This window comes from Pseudophryne corroboree, chromosome 3 (assembly GCF_028390025.1).
Source record: "Pseudophryne corroboree isolate aPseCor3 chromosome 3, aPseCor3.hap2, whole genome shotgun sequence".
NCBI lineage: Eukaryota > Metazoa > Chordata > Amphibia > Anura > Myobatrachidae > Pseudophryne > Pseudophryne corroboree.
Genome location: NC_086446.1, coordinates 462669919 through 462692303, shown reverse-complemented (window position 1 = coordinate 462692303; position 22385 = coordinate 462669919). Strand labels below are relative to the sequence as shown.

General features: G+C 47.7%; 1 protein-coding gene across 3 annotated transcripts in view; it reads left to right on the top strand.

Moving 5' to 3' along the window:
• LRRC59 (leucine rich repeat containing 59) overlaps window positions 1-21392 on the top strand; it is a 37411-nt gene extending 16019 nt beyond the window's left edge. For 2 of the 3 annotated variants that reach the window (XM_063960696.1, XM_063960695.1), the window contains exons 2-8: window positions 2531-2639; window positions 10438-10497; window positions 18537-18695; window positions 18924-19028; window positions 19706-19778; window positions 19868-20041; window positions 20578-21392. In XM_063960696.1, coding sequence (XP_063816766.1) covers window positions 2535-2639; window positions 10438-10497; window positions 18537-18695; window positions 18924-19028; window positions 19706-19778; window positions 19868-20041; window positions 20578-20822 — 921 coding nt within the window. In that variant the 5' untranslated portion in view covers window positions 2531-2534 and the 3' untranslated portion in view covers window positions 20823-21392. Of the gene's footprint in view, window positions 1-2530; window positions 2640-10437; window positions 10498-16497; window positions 16610-18536; window positions 18696-18923; window positions 19029-19705; window positions 19779-19867; window positions 20042-20577 lie in introns of those variants that run through there. The other variant, XM_063960697.1, reaches the window with a different exon arrangement.
• Window positions 21393-22385: the final 993 nt, after the last annotated feature.

Sequence of the window (22385 nt, the reverse complement as noted above, 5' to 3'; positions counted from 1 at the left end):
TGGGCTGTCGGAGGGAGAGAGAGAGAGACTGTGGGCTGTCGGAGGGAGAGAGAGAGAGAGACTGTGGGCTGTCGGAGGGAGAGAGAGAGAGACTGTGGGCTGTCGGAGGGAGAGAGAGAGACTGTGGGCTGTCGGAGGGAGAGAGAGACTGGGCTGTCGGAGGGAGGGAGAGAGAGAGAGACTGTGGGCTGTCGGAGGGAGAGAGAGAGACTGTGGGCTGTCGGAGGGAGGGAGAGAGACTGTGGGCTGTCGGAGGGAGAGAGAGACTGGGCTGTCGGAGGGAGGGAGAGAGAGAGAGACTGTGGGCTGTCGGAGGGAGGGAGAGAGAGAGAGACTGTGGGCTGTCGGAGGGAGGGAGGGAGAGAGACTGTGGGCTGTCGGAGGGAGAGAGAGAGAGACTGGGCTGTCGGAGGGAGAGCGAGAGACTGTGGGCTGTCGGAGGGGGAGAGCGAGAGACTGTGGGCTGTCGGAGGGAGAGAGCGAGAGACTGTGGGCTGTCGGAGGGAGAGAGCGAGAGACTGTGGGCTGTCGGAGGGAGAGAGCGAGAGACTGTGGGCTGTCGGAGGGAGAGAGCGAGAGACTGTGGGCTGTCGGAGGGAGAGAGCGAGAGACTGTGGGCTGTCGGAGGGAGAGAGCGAGAGACTGTGGGCTGTCGGAGGGAGAGAGCGAGAGACTGTGGGCTGTCGGAGGGAGAGAGCGAGAGACTGTGGGCTGTCGGAGGGAGAGAGCGAGAGACTGTGGGCTGTCGGAGGGAGAGAGCGAGAGACTGTGGGCTGTCGGAGGGAGAGAGCGAGAGACTGTGGGCTGTCGGAGGGAGAGAGCGAGAGACTGTGGGCTGTCGGAGGGAGAGAGCGAGAGACTGTGGGCTGTCGGAGGGAGAGAGCGAGAGACTGTGGGCTGTCGGAGGGAGAGAGCGAGAGACTGTGGGCTGTCGGAGGGAGAGAGCGAGAGACTGTGGGCTGTCGGAGGGAGAGAGCGAGAGACTGTGGGCTGTCGGAGGGAGAGAGCGAGAGACTGTGGGCTGTCGGAGGGAGAGAGCGAGAGACCGTGGGCTGTCGGAGGGAGAGGAGGGAGAGAGCGAGAGACCATGGGCTGTCGGAGGGGGAGAGCGAGAGAGAGACTGTGGATTCAGCTGTTTAACATTGGGAACGGCCATGTGTTGCTTTTGCGCATGTGCAAGTCATATGAATACTTTTTTCATCAAATTCTTTTGATGCAATGGTTAGCTACCATTGCATTGAAAGTTTTATTGGCAGAAGCCCAGCTATCATTTAATGCTGGGCTTCCGATGTCCATCCCTAACACTGACTGACTGAATTGTGGAGACTAGTTTGGCAGAGTGAGACATAATATAGGGTTGTGGTGGAAATAACATAACACAAGTAGAGAAGAGGGTTGAAGAATGTAAATTTACAGCAAGGGTGATAATGGAAGGGGAGTTCTCCTTAACCGAAGAAACAAATTCAGAAAGTTAAAGAAAAACTACATTACTATTTATGATAACCACTTAAAGTGCAGGCTACAAGTTTAGATATGTGTAAATGACCATATAAGTGCAGATCACGTTATATGTCACACAAAATTCCACTTGCCATAATCTTTAAATCGACCTCTATATGTTAACGTCACCTTCAAAATACTGTGCTTGCCAGTGAGATAGTTGGAAAATAAACAGGTTTCTTGTTGCGCAATAAAATTTAATATATGGATGTCGTTAGCGCCCAATTACTAGCACTGCATTATGGTGTGCATTTTCTATTACAACCATTCAGCCAGACCATTTCATCATCTGACCCAAGCTGGGTACACACTGAGCGATTTTTGCCCCCCTCCCCTCAAAAAAGTGTGTACAATGCAATGAGTCCTGATGGTTGGACCAAAACCTGTCATATCGGCTCCCAATATAGCGTGTGCTGCATGCTATGTCTGTCCTGTTGTTTTGGTATTGTCCAAAAAGTGCAATGTGTATGGACCTCAGCCCAATGTCTAGTATAATTTGTATGGAGAAACTATGGGCTCAATTCAGTTCAACACAAATTAAATAGCGCCAGGAGGGAGCTCCCGGAGCTATTAAATTCAGCGCGATTTATTCTTTATGAGTTGAGAATTTCTTCTCGCACCTGTCCTGGGACGCGAGTAGAAATCCGACCAAACTCATGGCGCAATGCTGTTTTCTGCACTTAGCGCCCCCAGAAACAGCATTGCGCCAGCACTTGAGTCAGAGAATGCCGGTTCTCATGACTAAACACCATGTTTAAGGCGTGAGAACCAGCATTCTCCGACTTAACATTGCACTGAATTGAATAACTTTGGGAGATCCCTCCCGGCGCTTTTCAGTTAGTTTGGAACTAAACGATTGAGTAGTGTGTAACGGTCAGATTCTGGATTGTTTTGGTCAGTCTAGAGGTTAGGATTGTTGGACGAAATCTTAGTGTAGTATACACAGCTTTACACTAGTGAGAAAGTGAAAACATCTGCTGGTGGAACAAGAGAAATAGCGAAATGATGAATGAAGTGTTTTCTTATTCAGGAAAATGTCACGTGCTGCTGGGAAAGCCGGAAACCTCAGAGACAAATTAGATGGAAATGAACTGGACTTGAGTTTAAGTGACCTGAGTGAAATCCCAGTGCGAGAACTGGTAAGTTTTTACTGGGGGAAATGTAATGGATTTGCCTTGTAAGTGATTCCCCTTTTTTTTTTTTTTTTTTTTAAATTCAATAATTTTTTATTTGAATTTTCAAATTTTCATAAACATTTCACTCACAAAAAAAAAAACAGACATAACAGTACATACACACCCAATATGCACAAAACAGCTGCACATATACAGGGCACATGGCACATCAATTGTATATAATATCTCCTATAACACATAATCTCAGATGGACTTTTCTTGAGAGTATCGCATCCCAAACATAACCTTTCCAAAACATACACCAGCATATTAGAACAAGCACAGTGGAGTTCACTAATCCTCTGCAAGGCCGGCCGCGGGGCAACTACCCCCAAAATATACCAGGACAAAGTAAGGAGAAAGGCATAAGGCAGGATTTTATGTATCCTTGAAATATTTAGACTCTATCCACCTGCCCCAAATTGTACACCATTTCCTCTCCACCTTCCTCGCCAGAAACACAAATTTTTCGTGTGCGACAGTTTCGTTGACCAGGGCTATCCAGGCCTTAACTGTCGGGGCCTCACCCGCCAGCCACAGCCGGGCTATACAAACTCTGGCTAAAGCGCATAGATTGATAACGTATCGTCTGCTAGGTGGGTCTAGAGCTTCCTCGTCCACTATCAACAAGGTACATAGAGCAGGTGTGCATATGGCGGAAGGGACCCCCGTATCACATATAGTGCGTATGACAGCCATCCAAAAACGAGACACCCCAGGGCACACCCAGAGCAGATGCCAGAAATCAGCACCCGTGGTTCCACACTTAGGGCATTGGGAGCTGTGAGATCCCCCAATATGTGCTAACCTCACCGGGGTCATATATATTCTATGCAGGATATATAGTTGTATTTGCTGGTACCTGACAGAGGAGGTGGAGATCCGATGGGCTCCCATAGCGGTACTCCATGCATCATCCGACAATGTACCCACATCCGATTCCCACTTTCCCTGGAGAGCAGATACAGGATCCGCATGATATAGCTGTAGAATACGACCATATATCTTAGAGACCAAGTGTCCCGAGTCCAGCGTCTGCAGCATTAATTTGACAGGGGAATCAACAAGGATCGGAGAGCCACCTGGGAACTGGGTAGCCAAAGCGTGTCTCAGTTGAAGGAATCGATAAAAGAACCTCGAGGGGATATTATGTGCCTGTTGAAGTTGTTGAAATGAGGTAAGGGTCCCATCACTATATACCTGTCCTATGGAGTGTACTCCCCAACTACCCCACACCTCCCTAACCTGAAGTTGACTCAGCTCCGGCAACCCGTACGCGTTATCCAGTGGGGTATCAGGATCAATACCCTGGCCCTGCATCAAGGAGTGTACCAATTTCCATATCAGGATAGATTGTTTAATCAGTGGCAATGTGGACATTTTGACGCTACCACACAGGAGCAACTGCAATGGGGACCCCCCGGGGTAGTCATGTTGTAACATCAGTGAATGCAAAGCCAGGGCATCAAGGTCGGTAATCCACTCCCAGACATGCGCCAGCTGTGCCGCGTAATAATAAAAGCGGAAATTGGGGAGGGCCAAACCCCCCATGTCCCGTGACCTGGTCAAAGTATCCAATCGCAAACGTGCCCGCTTACTAGCCCACACCAGGGAGGACAGCAGCCCATTTATTTGTTTAAAAATCTTCAGCGGGATGTAAACGGGAGATTGTTGGAGAACATACAGAAGTTTGGGCTGGAAGACCATTTTTACCATATTTACCCTCCCTGTGACTGTTAAGGGTAGTTTTCCCCATACCTTCACCCGACTACGGAGATACGTTATTTGTGGAGTGATATTTAGGGAGGAGAATTTTTGAGGATCATTAGACACCCATATGCCCAAGTATTTGAATGAGTCCACCCATCGCAACGGAAGAGCCACCAGTGGGGAAGCAGGAACCTCCCCCCGGAGTGGGATAATAAAGGATTTCTCCCAATTAATCAGGAGCCCAGAGTATCGCCCGAACTCAACAATAACTTCCAAAATCCTAGGCATAGACTCAGCATAGCGATCCACAAATAGCAGGACATCATCAGCATACAATGCCACCCTATCCTCACGGGTACCCACCCTAAAGCCAGCGATCCCCGCGTCCGCCCTCAAGAGGCACGCAAGGGGCTCAATGGCCATAGCAAACAGAGTAGGGGACAGTGGGCATCCCTGTCGCGTAGCTCTAGATAAAGGAAAGGAATGAGACACGAAACCATTAATTGCCACTCTCGCCGAGGGAGAGGAATACATCAATTGAACATATTTAATGAAGTTCGGACCTATGCCGAATCTACGCATAACTTCCCACAGATAAGCCCATTCTACGGAATCAAAAGCCTTAGCGGCATCCAATGAGACGACTATGGAGGAGGTGGGGTCCTTACATGGGAGTTGTAGATGGGTAAATAAACGTCTAAGGTTAATGGATGTCGACTTATTGGGCATAAATCCCGTCTGATCCGGATGTATAATGTGAGATATGACTGTATTTAACCTGCCAGCCAGAACCTTAGCCAATATTTTAATATCAGTGGGTAAAAGGGATATAGGGCGATAGGACTCAACTCTCCTAGTATCCTTATCTGGTTTAGGGAGAACCACAATCAAAGCCTCCGCCATAGACGGAGGGAGAGACTCCTGTGTAAAAATTTGGCCGTACAGCTCTAGAAGGTGAGGGACAAAAAAATCCAGATGATGCCCATAGACCTCTGAAGGTATGCCATCCATGCCGGAGGCTTTACCACTAGGGGAGGCCTTAATAGCAGCCATAATCTCTTCGGATGAGATAGGCGCCTCCAGTAGATCACAAGCATCGCTGGACAGGGTAGGGAGGGAAACATTGTCCAAATACTCGTTGAGATGCAACTGGTTGCACCCCAGCTTAGATTCATATAAGCGGCTATAATATGACACAAATTCAGCCGCCATTTGTGGGGTCTGAGTTAGGGAAATGCCATCAGAATTTAAAATCTCAACCACTACATTAGAAGGTCTGTCTCCCGGGGCCAGGGAGGCCAAGTACGCCCCCGGCCTATCACCCGTAGCGTAAAATGTATGGGAGGAGAAAAGGAGTCTATGCTGAGTCTTCTCCATTAGATAATCCTTCCATTCTCTCTGAGCCGATAACCAGGCTAACTTAGAACTATTCAAGGAATCTTGCAAGTACTGCAATTCTGCGGCGACACTCTGGGCCTCCAACACCATCTCCCGTTGTTTATAAAAGGACTTCAAGTTAGCTACCCTTTTAATCAAACTCCCTCGTAGGAAGGCCTTAAACGCGTCCCATAGAATAGAGATAGCAGTTCCGGCACTATTTAACTCAAAGAATTCCCGCCATGCGGCCACCAGGTCAGAACCATCCCCCATGTGGACAAGCCAGAACGGGTTAAATTTCCATACAGCCTGGCCCCTAGAACAATTAAAATCTAAAGTAAGAGTCAAAGGGAAGTGATCCGATATACCCCTGGTTTCATATCTAATATCGCCCACCCGGGGAACCATGTCGCTCGAGAGGAGGACCAGGTCAATCCTGGAGAACGAAGAATGGGAATGAGAGAAACAGGAGTATTGTCTAAGAGACGGGTGTCTCAATCTCCAAGGATCAACCAGGCCCAACCCCGACACCACATTAGCAAAGGAGATATTCCCAGGGCATGCAGTCGACGGAGACCTAGCCAGCCTATCCATCGCCGCATCAAGCACATTATTAAAATCCCCGAGGCAAATAACCAATATCCCGGGGGAAGAGGCCATGAACCCGGCAGCCCTCTTAAGTACATCAGGGAAATAGGGAGGGGGCACATAAACCGCCAAAAGAAGGACAGGGACGTAAAATAATCTACATTTCAGAAACACATATCTCCCCCACGGATCCGTCTGCACAGATTCTAGCACGAAAGGGACGGTCCGCTTAATGAGGACTGAAACTCCACGAGAGGCAGAGGTATACGTGGAGTGGTACGCCCATCCCACCCAGGGCCTTTTTAGTGATAGAATCTTATTCCCCACCAAGTGTGTTTCCATAAGGCAGACCACATCAGCGGCACAAGTTTTAATCTGTCGGAGTACCAGTGATCTCTTAACTTTATCACTGAGACCCCGCACATTCCACGATAACACTTTAGTCCCAGCCATAGTACATCAAAAGTAAAATAAATGCAGTACCCCGCGGCCAGCCAAATCCACCATGCTTATGTTCAGTTACCAGATACCGATAATCAGATAGTACAACAATGAACCATGTCCACGCACACCGTACATCTCCACCCACAGTAAAACCATAACCCAGAGCCCTCCCCCGCCCCCCTCCCTGTATACCACCCCCAACTTGCAGCATACTTGGATCCCAAAACTAAACACAAGTACCCAAATTCAAATATACAACCTTCGTAGCACCATTAAGTGGTGCAAGTACACCCTAATCGGGGCCAAGAATATAATGACTCTCGGGAGAACAGAGATAGCCTCCAGCCACCAACCCCCCCCCCCGATCAAGATAGGAGGGGAAATCACAAACACCCCCCCCCCCCCCCCCTGGGTCCGTGCATACCTAAAACAAAACAAGCATATCTGCGTAATAAAGAGCCAACATAGCGAACTGTGAATGCAACCCCCCACCCCCACCCCCCAGAGGCAACAGGGGATAATAGAAATTCCAGGGCCTACCCGAAGCATCAAAGTAGGCAAACGAGTAATCACTCGACCTGTCATACCTGCAATAGCAGAGTAAGGTATCTAGGATAATGGGATATAGAGGACACTGACCCCAGTTCAGCACTCCCGCAGCCCATCGCCACACATTAATTAACACGCATGTATATCCCACATAAGCAATAACAAAAGGAGCATATAGGGAGAGTGAAAAAGAGGACATGACTAAGGCAACCAGGGTAGAACTAGCATTAGAGTTAGGCCGGAGACTCAGGGATCTGCAAGAGCATGCCTCGCCGGGAATCGTCTATCCAGCCACGCCGTGGCCTCACGGGGAGTCGTGAAAAACTTTGTTTCTCCATCAGCCACTACTCGTAACTTAGAGGGGAAGAGCATGGCATACGGCAGGTCAAGTTCACGGAGCCTCCTCTTAACAGATATGAACTGAGCCCTATCCTTTTGTACATCCACGGCAAAGTCTGGGAAAACTGATATGGGCGATCCATTCCATTTCAAAGGGCCCTTAGTGCGGGCCAGCCTTAAGACTGTGTCACGGTCCCGGAAATGGAGGAACTTAGCAATAAAGGTGCGAGGTGGAGCCCCTGGAGGAAGTGGGCGCATCGGAACTCTATGGGCCCGTTCCACGGTAAAGTAAGGCGAGAATTCCTCAGTTCCAAAAGCATCATGAAGCCATTTTACAAGAAATTCTTCGGGAGATGAGCCCTCCTCCTTTTCCGGCAGGCCAACAAAACGGACGTTATTGCGCCGCAGGCGCCCCTCCATATCTGTCAGTTTTTTGCGCACCTCGGTTATTTGAGATTCCAAAGCATCAGTGCGGCGACCCAGCGGGCCGACAGAGTCTTCAACATTGGATATACGGGTCTCAGCTTCGCCCACTCGCTCTCTCACCCGTTGAAGGTCCTGATGTATAATGGAGAGATCAGACTGCACTTGCCCAATCTTGTCCGCCAGACGTGTCTCGCTGGCATTCACCGCATCTAATACTCTCTGCAGATTAGCATCGGGATGGTCTGAGGAAGCGGAACTGTACGCAGGAGATGGTGCAGATTCAGATCCAGCATTCTCACCCCCCCCCGCCGCTGATTGCCAGGATTACGGACAAACGTATCCATTGCGCCCGCCGCCGCATTACTTTGGCGGCCGCGCACCATTTTAGACAACACGGTGTCGTTCTGCCCAGCCGAGCAAGTATATCAAAGCAAATATAAGCAAGCCAGGGGGGAGCGTCCACGTCGACACCCTAAAGAAAGGTCAGCGAGTTCAGGGCAGGATATAAATATGTATAGATAAACAGCAGGGCCAAGGGCTCCGGAGATAATATATGTCTGCTTGATGGAGCAGGGAGTCAGGTAATCCCCCTTAATCAGAGCCGTGCAGTGGAGATAATGCCCCCGTACTGACCTCCAGGCAAGGTAAGTCCAGGATCAGCCAGCCAGAGATGTGCAGCGGAGGTAGAGGAGGGAAGGGCCCACACGACCCAGCGGATGTCTAACCAGCTCAGATATGCCCCCACAAAACAAAGTGTCCCTGATGGCTGTAGCTAGCAGGGAGAGAACACAGGAGCCTCACTTCCGGTCCCCCGGGCCCGCGGCGGCGGAGGACAACACTCCGGGCAGCCTCAGCTAAAATCTTCGTCCCCCAGCAGGCTCACAGAGCGGCAGCAAGCTCTCCTCACTCATTACCTCAGAATTGCGGGCGGCGGTAGAAAGCCGGGGCCGAACTTCCGGTCCCCCGGGCGGCACGGACCTGCGGTGGTGCAGAGCGCCCCAGGCGCTACAGACTCCCCCGAGACCCCTTTGCAGGCACACTAGGCGGCGGGTAGGTGTCCCTCACTTCTCCCCACGCAGACAGTCACGGGCAGCGGCGGATAGCGGGAGCCGAACTTCCGGTCCGGGGTTGGCGCGAGGCAGCAGCTCCAGCGCCGAGCAGGGCCCGCCGGACAGATAGGGCTGCAGGAGTCCAAGAAGTACAGACATCCAGCCCAAATTTATTCCAGAGGGGCAGGGGGCACTCATGCAGCGATGACTGCAATTACAGACCCAGGGAGGGAGTCCATGATATTATATCGGGAGATATTGGCTGGAGAGCTGCACTGTGCAAGTGCTACTCCATGCTCGTCCAGGCCACGCCCCCAAGTGATTGCCCTTTTAAAAAACGTCCGGCATCCCTCACCTCCAGTGATCTCAGACTCCATTACACCCCACCGTAGGTCGTAATTAGGAGCGATAGCTCTCAAAGTACAATCCTGTAGCTTCTTATAGCTTACCTTGGAACACTGAGGTCAGTCTAATAGGCCCTACACACTGGGCGATCTGACTGCAAAATATGAACAATCTCGTTCATTAATGAACGACATATCGTGCAGTGTGTAGGCACCAGCGATGAACGATGCGCGGCCCCGCGCTCGTTCATCGCTGGTGCCCCTTTGGCTGTGCATGCAGGCCAATATGGACGATCTTGTCCATATTTGCCTGCACTTGTATGGAGCCGTGTGAGACGGGAGGAGTGAAGTTTCGTCACTGCCCCCCCCCCCCCCCCTGCTGGGTCGTCCGTCTGCCGTATCGGCGGTCGGGCAGCTCGGCGGCGTATCGCCGTGTCTGTAGGGCCCTTAAGTGCTGTTGTTGTATATTAGAGCTAAAGGGGCCTACACCCTGGGCGATGTTTTCGACCAGCGATATTATTGATGGTCGTTTTTTACTACACACTGGACGATATCGTTGTTGTCGTTTTGGACGATATAAGAGCATATAAATCTATATTGTCCAAATTGACTGGCATGTATCAACGGTGATCGTTCAAGGATGAACGATTGCGGGCACGCACATCGTTCATAGTTGATGCTTCCACACTGAAATATACGAACAATTTATCGTTCATATCTTTCAAGATATCGCCCAGTGTGTAGGCCTTATAACATAGATGAATGCTTATGTATCTGTGAATGGAGGTGTCTGCCCTTGGTCAGATGTTCTTGCTAATAACAGCACAACCTACTGAAATTATTTTTTCCTCAAGATGTGTTTTTCTCTCCTTTCTATATTTTTACTTTTTGTTGTGCTTCTTTTCAATGGCCCACTTTCTCTGTTTCTGTATTCAGGCTGCCCTCCCTAAGGCCACAAAGTTGGATCTCTCTTGCAACAAGCTGACGACGTTGCCGGTAAGAAAGTGCATGTGTAAAGGAGATTCTATTGTTTGCAAAGAGAGAAAATACTTCCTATGTTATTCCCAAGACTTAACACCCAAAGAGATGACCCCACCACACACACCCCTATGGCCAGGAAACATACTTCTTTAAGAATGTCATTATTTTCTCTAACGTCCTAGAGGATGCTGGGACTCCGTAAGGACCATGGGGATAGACGGGCTCCGCAGGAGAATTGGGCACTTTAAGAAAGACTTTAGGCTCTGGGTGTGCACTGGCTCCTTCCTCTATGCCCCTCCTCCAGACCTCAGTTTGATACTGTGCCCAGAGAAGATGGGTGCACTGCAGGGAGCTCTCCTGAGTTTCCTGTAAGAAAGTATTTTGGTTAGGTTTTTTATTTTCAGGGAGCCTGCTGGCAACAGACTCCCTGCATCGAGGGACTGAGGAGAGAGAAACAGCCCTACTTCTCTGAGTTTCAAGGTCCTGTTTCTTAGGCTACTGGACACCATTAGCTCCAGAGGGATTGGTACGCAGGTTTCATCCTCGCCGTCCGTCCCAGAGCCGCGCCGCCGTACCTCGCAGAGCCAGAAGATAGAAGCCGGGTGAGTATGAGAAGAAAGAAGACTGCAGAGGTGGCAGAAGACGTCTGATCTTCATAGAGGTAACGCACAGCAGTGAAGCTGTGCGCCATTGCTCCCGTTCACCTCACACACTCCGGTCACTGTAAGGGTGCAGGGGGGGCGCCCTGGGCAGCAGTATAAACCTCTCCTATGGCAAAAGCATATATATACATGTACAGCTGGGCACTGTACATGTATATAAAGAGCCCCCGCCATGTTTTGATAGATTTTGAGCGGGACAGAAGCCAGCCGCCGAGGAGGCGGGGCTTCTTCCTCAGCACTCACCAGCGCCATTTTCTCCACAGCACAGCGCTGAGAGGAAGCTCCCCGGACTCTCCCCTGCTTACTGACGGTGACAGTGTGTTTTTTAAGAGGGGGGGGGGGCACATAATTGGCGTGTATAAAGTTATAACAGCGCTACTGGGTAAAACATTCTGTGTATTTTCCTGGGTCATATAGCGCTGGGGTGTGTGCTGGCATACTCTCTCTCTGTCTCTCCAAAGGGCCTGGTGGGGAACCTGTGTTCAGAAAAGAGCTTCCCTGTGTGCGTGGGGTGTGTCGGTACGCGTGTGTCGACATGTATGAGGTTGAAGGCTCACCTAAGGAGGAGGGGGAGTGTATGAATGCAAGGTCTCCGTCGGCAGCGCCGACACCTGACTGGATGGATATGTGGAATGTCTTAAGTGCAAATGTGAATTTATTGCACAAAAGATTAGACAAAGCTGAGGCTAGGGAACAGTCAGGAAGTCGAACCATGCCTGTCCCAATGTCGCCAAGTCCTTCGGGGTCTCAGAAGCGCACACTATCCCAAATAGTTGACAGATACCGACACGGATTCAGACTCCAGTGTCGACTACGATTATGCAAAATTACAGCCAAAAGTGGCTAAGGGTATTCGATATATGATTATTGCAGTAAGAGGTTTTGCATATCACAGAGGAACCCCCTGTCCCTGACACGAGGGTACACATGTATAAAGAGAAAAAGCCTGAGGTCACCTTTCCATCCTCGTATGAGCTGAACGAATTATGCGAAAAGGCTTGGGAAACCCCAGACAAGAGACTGCAGGTTCCCAAAAGGATTCTTATGGCGTATCCTTTCCCGCAAAAGGATAGGATACGATGGGAATCCTCTCCTAAGGTGGACAAGGCATTGACACGCTTATCAAAAAAGATAGCGCTGCCATCCCAAGATACGGCTACCCTCAAGGATGCTGCTGATCGCAAGCAGGAGGTTACCATGAAGTCCATTTACACACATTCTGGTACAATACTTAGACTGGCAATGGCGTCGGCCTGGGTTTGTAGTGCTGTGGCTGCATGGACTGATTCCTTATCAGCGGAGATTGAGACCCTAGATAAGGATACCATTTTAATGACCCTAGGGCATATAAAAGATGCTGTATTATATATGAGGGATGCTCAAAGAGATGTTTGTTTACTAAGTTCCAGAATAAACGCTATGTCTGTTTCCGCTAGGCGAGTCTTATGGACCCGACAGTGGACGGGGGATGCCGACTCGAAGAGGCATATGGAGTTTTTGCCTTACAAAGGTGAGGAGTTATTTGGAGAAGGCCTCTCGGACCTCGTCTCCACAGCTACGGCAGGTAAATCGAATTTCTTGCCTTATGTTCCCTCACAGCCTAAGAAAGCGCCTCATTATCAAATGCAGTCCTTTCGTTCGAATAAAAGCAAAAAAGTACGTGGATCGTCCTTTCTTGCCAGAGGTAAGGGCAGAGGAAAAAAGCTGCACACAGCTAATTCCCAGGAACAGAAGTCCTCCCCGGACCTCTGCAAAATCCACCGCATGATGCTGGGGCTCCCCTGAGGGAGTCCGCTCCAGTGGAGACACGTCTTCGACTTTTCAGCCACATCTGGGTTCTCTTACAGGTGGATCCCTGGGCAATAGAAATTGTTTCTCAGGGATACAAGCTGGAATTCGAAGAGGTCCCCCCTCGCCGGTTTTTCAAATCGGCTCTGCCAGCTTCTCCCTCAGAGAGGGAGTTAGTGTTAAATGCAACTCAAAAATTGTATCTTCAACAGGTGGTGGTCAAGGTTCCCCTACTGCAACAGGGCAGGGGATATTGCTCAACCCTGTTTGTGGTCCCGAAACCGGACGATTCGGTCAGACCCATTTTGAATTTAAAATCCCTGAACCTATACTTGAAAAAGTTCAAGTTCAAGATGGAGTCGCTCAGAGCGGTCATCGCCAGCCTGGAAGGGGGGGATTTTATGGTTTCCCTAGACATAAAGGATGCGTACCTTCATGTTCCAATATTTCCACCTCATCAGGCGTTCCTGAGATTTGCTGTACAGGATTGTCATTACCAATTACAGACTTTGCTGTTTGGGCTTTCCACGGCCCCGAGGATTTTCACCAAGGTACTGGCGGAAATGAAGGTGCTCCTGCGCAAGCGAGGTGTCAAAATTATCCCATACTTGGACGATCTCCTCATAAAAGCGAGATCTCTGGAGAAGTTACTGGACAGCTGTCACTTTCATTGAAGGTGTTACAGCAACGTGGCTGGATTCTCAATATCCCGAAGTCGCAGCTGGTTCCTACGACGCGTCTGACCTTCTTGGGCTTGATTCTGGACACAGACCAGAAAAGGGTTTTTCTTCCGACGGAAAAAGCTCAGGAACTCATGACTCTGGTCAGGAACCTATTGAAGCCAAAACAGGTGTCAGTGCATCACTGCACTCGAGTCCTGGGGAAAATGGTGGCATCATACGAAGCCATTCCCTTCGGCAGGTTCCATGCGAGAACCTTCCAATGGGACCTGCTGGACAAGTGGTCCAGGTCACATCTACATATGCATCGGCGGATCACCCTGTCCACCAGAGCCAGGGTATCTCTCCTATGGTGGCTGCAGAGTGCTCACCTCCTAGAGGGCCGCAGGTTCGGCATTCAGGACTGGATCCTGGTGACCACGGACGCAAGCCTCCGAGGTTGGGGAGCAGTCACACAGGGAAAAAATTTCCAAGGTCTTTGGTCAAGTCTAGAGACTTGTCTCCACATCAACGTCCTGGAGTTGAGGGCCATATACAACGCCCTACGTCAAGCGGAGGCATTACTTTGCGACAAACCAGTTCTGATTCAGACAATGTCACCGCAGTGGCTCATGTAAACCGCCAAGGCGGCACAAGGAGCAGGGTGGCAATGGCGGAAGCCACGAGGATTCTTCGCTGGGCGGAGAATCATGTCAGCGCACTGTCAGCAGTGTTCATTCCGGGAGTGGACAATTGGGAAGCAGACTTCCTCAGCAGACACGATCTGCATCCGGGAGAGTGGGGGCTTCATCAGGAAGTCTTCGAGCAGATTGCAAGTCGGTGGGGACTGCCCCAAATAGACATGATGGCGTCCCGTCTCAACAAAAAGCTAAAAAGGTATTGCGCCAGGTCAAGAGATACTCAGGCGGTAGCTGTGGACGCCCTGGTGACACCGTGGGTGTACCGGTCGGTCTATGTATTTCCTCCTCTTCCTCTCATACCCAAGGTGTTGAGAATAATAAGACAAAGAGGAGTGAGAACAATCCTCATTGTTCCAGATTGGCCACGAAGGACCTGGTATCCGGAGCTGCAGGAGTTGCTCACAGAAGATCCGTGGCCTCTTCCTCTAAGACAGGACCTGCTGCAACAGGGGCCCTGTCTGTTCCAGGACTTACCGCGGCTGCGTTTGACGGCATGGCGGTTGAACGCCGGATCCTAGCGAAAAAAGGTATTCCGGATGAAGTCATTCCTACACTAATAAAGGCTAGGAAGGACGTGACATGAAAACATTATCACCGAATACGGCGAAAATATGTTTCTTGGTGTGAGGCCAGGAATGCTCCTACGGAAGAATTCCAACTGGGCCGTCTCCTTCACTTCCTACAAACTTGAGTGAATTTGGACCTAAAATTAGGCTCCATTAAGGTTTAGATTTCGACCCTATCCATTTTCTTTCAGAAGGAATTGGCCACTCTTCCTGAAGTACAGACATTTGTGAAGGTAGTACTGCATATTCAGCCTCCTTTTGTACCTTCGGTGGTGCCTTGGGACCTTAACGTGGTGTTAAGTTTCCTTAAGTCACATTGGTTTGAACCACTCAAAACGGTGGAGTTAAAATATCTCACTTGGAAGGTGGTCATGTTGTTAGCCTTAGCTTCGGCTAGGCGAGTTTCGGAATTAGCGGCTTTATCACATAAAAGCCCCTATCTGGTTTTTCATATGGATAGGGCGGAATTGCGGACTCGTCCTCAATTCCTACCTAAAGTGGTCTCATCCTTTCATATGAACCAGCCTATTGTCGTGCCTGTGGCTACATGTGACTTGGAGGATTCCGAGTCCCTTGATGTGGTCAGGGCTTTGAAGATTTACGTGGCCAGAACAGCTAGGATCAGAAAAACAGAGGCACTGTTTGTCCTGTATGCAGCCAACAAGGTTGGCGGCCCTGCTTCAAAGCAGACTATTGCTCGCTGGATCTGTAACACGTTTCAGCAGGCGCATTCTACGGCAGGATGGGCGTTACCAAAATCGGTTAAGGCGCATTCCACTAGGAAGGTGGGCTCTTCTGGCACTACAGCTGTGCCGAGCTGCTACTTGGTCGGGGTCAAACACCTTTGCAAAGTTCTATAAGTTTGATACCCTGGCTGAGGAGTACCTCCTGTTTGCTCATTCGGTGCTGCAGAGTCATCCGCACTCTCCCGCCCGTTTGGGAGCTTTGGTATAATCCCCATGGTCCTTACGGATTCCCAGCATCCTCTAGGACGTTAGAGAAAATAAGATTTTAAACCTACCGGTAAATCTATTTCTCGTAGTCCGTAGAGGATGCTGGGCGCCCGTCCCAAGTGCGGACTACTTCTGCAAGGCTTGTATATAGTTATTGCGTACATAAGGGTTATGTTATAGTTTCATCGGTGGTGGACCGAGGCTATGTTGGTTTTTCATACTGTTAACTAGATAGTATATCGCAAGTTATACGGTGTAATTGGTGTGGCTGGTATGAATCTTGCCCTTGGATTACCTAAAATCCTTTCCTTGTACTGTCCGTCTCCTCTGGGCACAGTTTCTCTAACTGAGGTCTGGAGGAGGGGCATAGAGGGAGGAGCCAGTGCACACCCAGAGCCTAAAGTCTTTCTTAAAGTGCCCATGTCTCCTGCAGAGCCGTCTATCCCTATGGTCCTTACGGAGTCCCAGCATCCTCTACGGACTACGAGAAAAAGATTTACCGGTAGGTTTAAAATCTTATTTTTTCTGTCCCTCCGGGCGAGGAGCAGATATATTTTGTCCAAGCAAAGACTAGGGCCTCTGGTTCTCCCTTAAGACACTTTTTCTATTTTTACCCTGTACCTGCCAGGCGGAGTGTCTCGTGTCCAGCCGGCAGTGGTGCAGTGACTGTTCCGTCCCTCTTGCAGAACCGCAGGGAGGTATGGGAGCAGCAATCCCAGGGCAGGATTGGCAGGTCAGCGGCCAGAGAAACTGTGGCTGACTTGGATGAGAAGGTTTAAGTGGTCCTTAAGAAATTGTGTACGTATTACACTGTTCTTTTTTTAAATCATGTATAACCTCTATTTCTGTGGCAAGATCTCTAAAATCATTAAACCCTTAATACTTCAGGAGTCATTTGCTGTACTAAACAAGGTGAATAGATTCTGTGATGCCTTCGCTAAGTGTGTGAGGATAATGTCCCAAATGATGGTTAAGTCAGCTGCTTTTTTTTTTTTTTTGATGAGCTAAGTCTGGTAAACCCCACAGCTTATTGAATGTGCCCCATACAATTATATTTGAATGGGGCACCAGACAGTCTGAGTCAGTTTTCTGGATGCTCTAGTACAGACCTTCATATTTTTTTCACCATTCATTTTTATTCTGAATGTGTGATGAAGATAGTGCAAAAGAAAGTGAGATCTCCGTGTCTCGCCCCATTGGATCAAGGGAGTGTTCTCAGCTGTCTGATTAGTGTCTGAGGAGGGCTTACCCCTGTGGTCAGAAATTCCTGATTTTATGCAGTGCATTAACTTTCATGCAGAAGTCAGGATTCTGAAGATGGCAGCATGGCTTTTGAATTGATGGTCCTAAAAAGCAAAGGACTGTTGTGAACAGTAATACATTTATCAAGTCTAGAGTCAAAGGCAGTAACTAGTAGAATTATTTTATTTTTGGGAAGTTTAAGGCTGCTGACAGAATAAAAGAAGAATTGGGTTTCCCATTGGTACACTGGGTCATAGTTTAGTATCACTCATCCAGAGCCAGTTTGAACATGCTACACCTAAGATGACTTACAATTAAGATGGCCATTTGGTTTGCTTACCCTACAAGACAGCTTTGTTCTCCATATGGATAAAGCCTTCCTACATAAGGTAGTCCATACGTCACTGGAGGTGGCAAAGCCATTACTCTATAAACACCTGGCTAATGAGAACACAGTAACTTTCCATTTTCTTGCTGTACGATGTTTAATCAGTTAACAGAAGAGAGTCTCGGAGGAATAATGTTCACCTGTTAATCCTGTTTGGTGGAAAATGCACATAAGCTTTCATAGCTAGGTGTATCCAACAGCAGTACTGTAGACTTACTGTCAATTATGGAGGTGACCAATAATGTTAGTATCCATAATACCAGTATTTACATCCTGGACCAAGAAGATGGAGGCAAAGCAGCTTAGTAGAGCTGCTACCTGGACCACCATTTATATCTTCCATAGACCCAACTGCATTGATGTCTTTTCAAATCAAAATATGGCATTTTGTTGTCACTCCCTAATTATTGGTGTTCTGTCTGGGGGTACTGTTCTAGAAATTATGGGGGAATTGGGGATTAGACTTCCTGGTAGCTACTTTTCCAGGAAATGTCCAGGATAGCACCCTTATTTACCACCCTTTCAATAAATTAATTTATAAGTATTAATTATCCACTGGGTAGTGGTGAGGGCATAAAATGTTTCCAGTCCAGGGGTGGGAGAGGACCATCTCTCTGGGTGTTCTGTCTTTGAAAAAGAGTTAATCCGTGAAATCGTCCCATTGGACATACAGAACATCATACGATGGCCATTGCAATCCATCGCGGATCGCACTATCGGTCAATATTTTGTATATTGTGTACCCAGCTTAACTCATTGTTATTATGTTACAGAACCAGGGCTTATGAATCTGTCTCAAAACATACTTTTATTCATTGTGATTTCCCTATTGTTTGCATGTAAAGAATGGACTCAGTGACAGTGTGATGTCTGCATGTCATAATCTTCCTTGCTCTGTTTACAACTGGTGTATCCTTTCTTTATGCAAGCCATGTCTTTGTAATCCCTTAGTTATAACATTGGCTTTGTGTTGTTGTTTAGAGTTTCTATTTAGTGGTCCTTATCTGTGTTGGATTTTCCTTTTAATCTTTTTTGACATGTTAACTGTTCTGTAGTATTTTGAGATCTATGATATCTTGTCTTCTGTCTCTGCAGGGGGAGTTTTGCTCTCTCACACACATTGTACGGTTGGATCTCAGCAAGAATCAGATCCTGCAGCTTCCTTCTGAATTTGGCAGGCTGGTAAACCTACAGCACCTTGATCTGCTACAGAACCGCTTATCAGTGTTGCCTGTAACCTTTGCACAGCTCAAGGTAAAGACCAGTAATTTGTCTTTGAAGCAGGCAAGAGAGTTCTCAGAACTGAAATGTCTACAATAAGAAAAATATCAGACTGTGTGTGACTGAGCACTGTTGCCTTACAAACCAATGACCATAACATTAATGCTACATGTATGATATACCATAAATTCTCTACAGTATTTGAATGAGGGAAGAGTTGGAACTGCAACTGTGGTACATTAATATTTGCCTTCCTTATAGAACTTGAAGTGGTTGGACTTAAAGGACAATCCGTTGAACCCTGCTTTGGCCACTGTGGCTGGAGACTGCCTAGATGAGAAACAGTGCAAGGAGTCTGCCCAAAAAGTAAGTCTAAAATTGAACATTTTATGTTATTCTTTGCATATAACGCCTGATTCATGTGCCGGCATGTGCGATGCATGGTGGGGAGGAGGCGAGGCCAGGCTGTCGGAGACTTCCTGCCCTCTTGGTTGGAGTTACAGCGGCTGGCTTGTGCGACCCCATGGGTCACACAGCCGGCCAGTGATGTCGCAGACGATCCGATGCCGTGTCTTAAGACACAGCTCGGATCACTAATGCAAGCAGGAGGTGTAATACCTCCTGCTGCATTGACATATTAATGCTATTGCTTCCATGTAAGCAGTTGTGCGAGCTGCTTCAAACACATCTGAATCAGGCCTGTAATTATATTAGTTATGGTTTAGCTACTGTTCATGTAACGGACGAAGGGCCTAATTCAGCATGGATCGCATAAGCAAAACCTTTTTCTAAAACCATGTGAACTGTGTGGGGGGCTGGTGCAGATGTAACGTGCGCTTGCGATCCATGCTGAATTAGGCCCTAAATCCTGCCGTATTTTCTATTACACTGCTTTGTAATGTTGTGAGTCAGTTGGCAGGGATAGTATACAATTCTTGACAATAAATAAAAACAGACTTTGTTAGCTGAAACAATCAGCAATGTTCATTTGGTTTTATTTGGAACTGAAGAATACTACTTAATGTGGCTTTGATTTTGTATAGGTTCTGCAGTACATGAAAGTTATTCAGGCTGATCAAGAACAAAAATTGCAGCGCAAGCTTTTGGAAGAGCAAGGTGTGTGCAATAATCTTCATTTAGGGGTGTGTAGATTGTCTTGAGGACAGATCCCTGTGTATTCATGGATATTCTGGTTTTGCTTTCAGCACATAAGCAGAAACGTGAGGCTGAGCAGAAAAAGAAAGAGGAGAGGGAGCGGGAACAGCGCCGCAAACAGAAAGCTCAACAAAAAGCACGCAAGAGGAGGGACTACGATGCTATGCAGGCAGCTCAGCAAGAGGTCAAAAAGAAGGCGGGAAAAGAGCCCTCTGATAATCACAGTGAGTGTCTGATTTCTTTCATATGGGAAGCTCTTACCAGATAAACAAGAAAGGATGTAATCCTCCAATGCAGAAAGCACTTCACAAGTATTCACATTTTCTGGGGATCTGGTCTCTAGGTCGACAGGTCAAAAGGTCGACATGAGTTTTTCACAATTTTTTTCTTTTTTTGAACCTTTTCATACTTAACGATCCACGTGGACTAAGATTGGAACGGTAATCTGCCCCAAGATCGCTCACCATGCGAGGGGACACGGTGCGCTAATTGGGGTTCCCGGTCACGCTACGAAGAAAACGACACCAAAAAAACGCATGTCGACCTTTTGACCGGTCGACCAATAGTGGTCGACCTAGTTACTATCTACCTTCCATACCACACCCCATTTTCTGGCTTTCTCTTAATTGTCTTTGTCTTAATACTCTACACAATACAAGCATCACAACATTTCTTAAGATATTTAAGACTTTCCCTTTTTGCAATTATCTGCAAGGTTTTCTATATTTAAAAACAACAACAATTATCTCTCCTTTGACAGAAACCACTACTGTGCCTGTAAAGAAGAGGCAGCAGCTCCAGCGGAGTTCATGGCTAGGGATACTCATGCGGATCGTACTCTTCATTCTCCTGGTGACTCTGGGAAGTGTTGCAGTGTGTCGCTATACTCAACTCCAGACTCAGAGTGTCTGCTCCAGTCTTAATGCAGTGTATGAAGATACAATGAGTACCCTACGAAGCTATCACATGCTGGAAAGCGTACTACAGTTTGGCTCACCACAGTAATGACACAGGACATTATCAAGAAAAGGGTTGCTCCCTTTCAGGGTGTTTGTATTAGGCTTGGAACTTGCTCCATGTTGTTTTAAGTATACACTTTTTTTTTTTTTTTTACGCTAGGAACTGCCTTCGATCTATTCCCATTATGTATTGAAGGCGTTTTTGGTATCCCTACAAGATGGCAAAGGCTTCCTGTCTTGACTCTCTTGATTTTATGTAAGAGGAGGGTGTGCTGTAAAAGAAACTTGTCCTGCTACATTTCTATGGTTTTTCCAGTTTACAGAGAACCGAACGGTTACCTTGTGTATAGATTGACCTGCTATATTTTTATATGGATTGTGTGGTCCTCTCTGCTTCTCATCTAGCAAAATGGATGAAACACCTATGTGACATTGTGCATACTGATTCATTTTATAAATACGGTAGTAGAGTCCAGGGACCAAGCTACTCTCTCTCGATGACTTTTCTGCAGTGCCACATTGTAGGGATTCTTTGTAAAATACTATAACGTTATTTTATGGATTACAGTGGATACCAGATTTCCATGAACAAATAATAAAAACATCCTGTATACTGCTTTTCTGCTGTGGTTTGCCAGGTTGCATGTTATACTATCTGAAATAGATTGTAATTTAGGGTCTCATAGTTGGATGTAAGGCTGTTGTCTATACAGAAGATATTTATTTTCGTATTGCATATTCACACCACAGACACATACACATTGTTCATCCATCCCACAATGCGTACGCATGCATCGCAGGAGTGACTTGCCGCGGATAGGTGCACACTTTTGCAGTGGTAAAAAAAGACCAGATGAGGGAGGTGGCATGCAAGCATGTGCACAGGCATCACATTATTAAAGGCTGAAGCAACCGAAGATGAACCGATCATGAGGTGTATCAGTTGCTGATTATTGACCCAGGAAAAAAGATCAAAGACGCTTAGTATGGAAAAATGTTAAGTATAAGGATATTCCCATGCTTTCCGGTTGATAGTTGTACAGTAAAAAGATACAGTCAATAGGTTGACATGTAAAAGGTTCAAAAGGTCAACATGCCTTGATTGACGCAAGTTTTGTTTTTTAACTTTTCATAATTTACAATCCACGTGGACTATTCCTGGGAAGCACCTTGCCCGAAGCGTGGCAAGCATACACGTTTCCACTAATTTAGCTCAGATCTGATAAAACTTACAGAATGACACCAAAAAAACCCCACAAAAACTTGTCAACTTTTACTACTGTCCACCTTTTCAGGGCCGAAACTAGGATTTTCAGCACCCGGCGGGCAAGGCAGTAATTTGGCATCCCCGTAACATACACAGTACATCCGGAAAGTATTCACAGCGCTTCACTTTTTCCACATTTTGTTATGTTACAGCCTTATTCCAAACGAATAAATTATTTTTTCCCCTCAAAATTCTACACACAATACCCTATAATGACAACGTGAAAAAAGTTTTCTGCAGCGGGTACACTGTATTCCACAGGGAATAACATCGGGTGTAGAGTTGGATCTTGATCCGAGGCACCAACAGGCTAAAGCTTTGACTGTTCCCAGGATGCCTTGC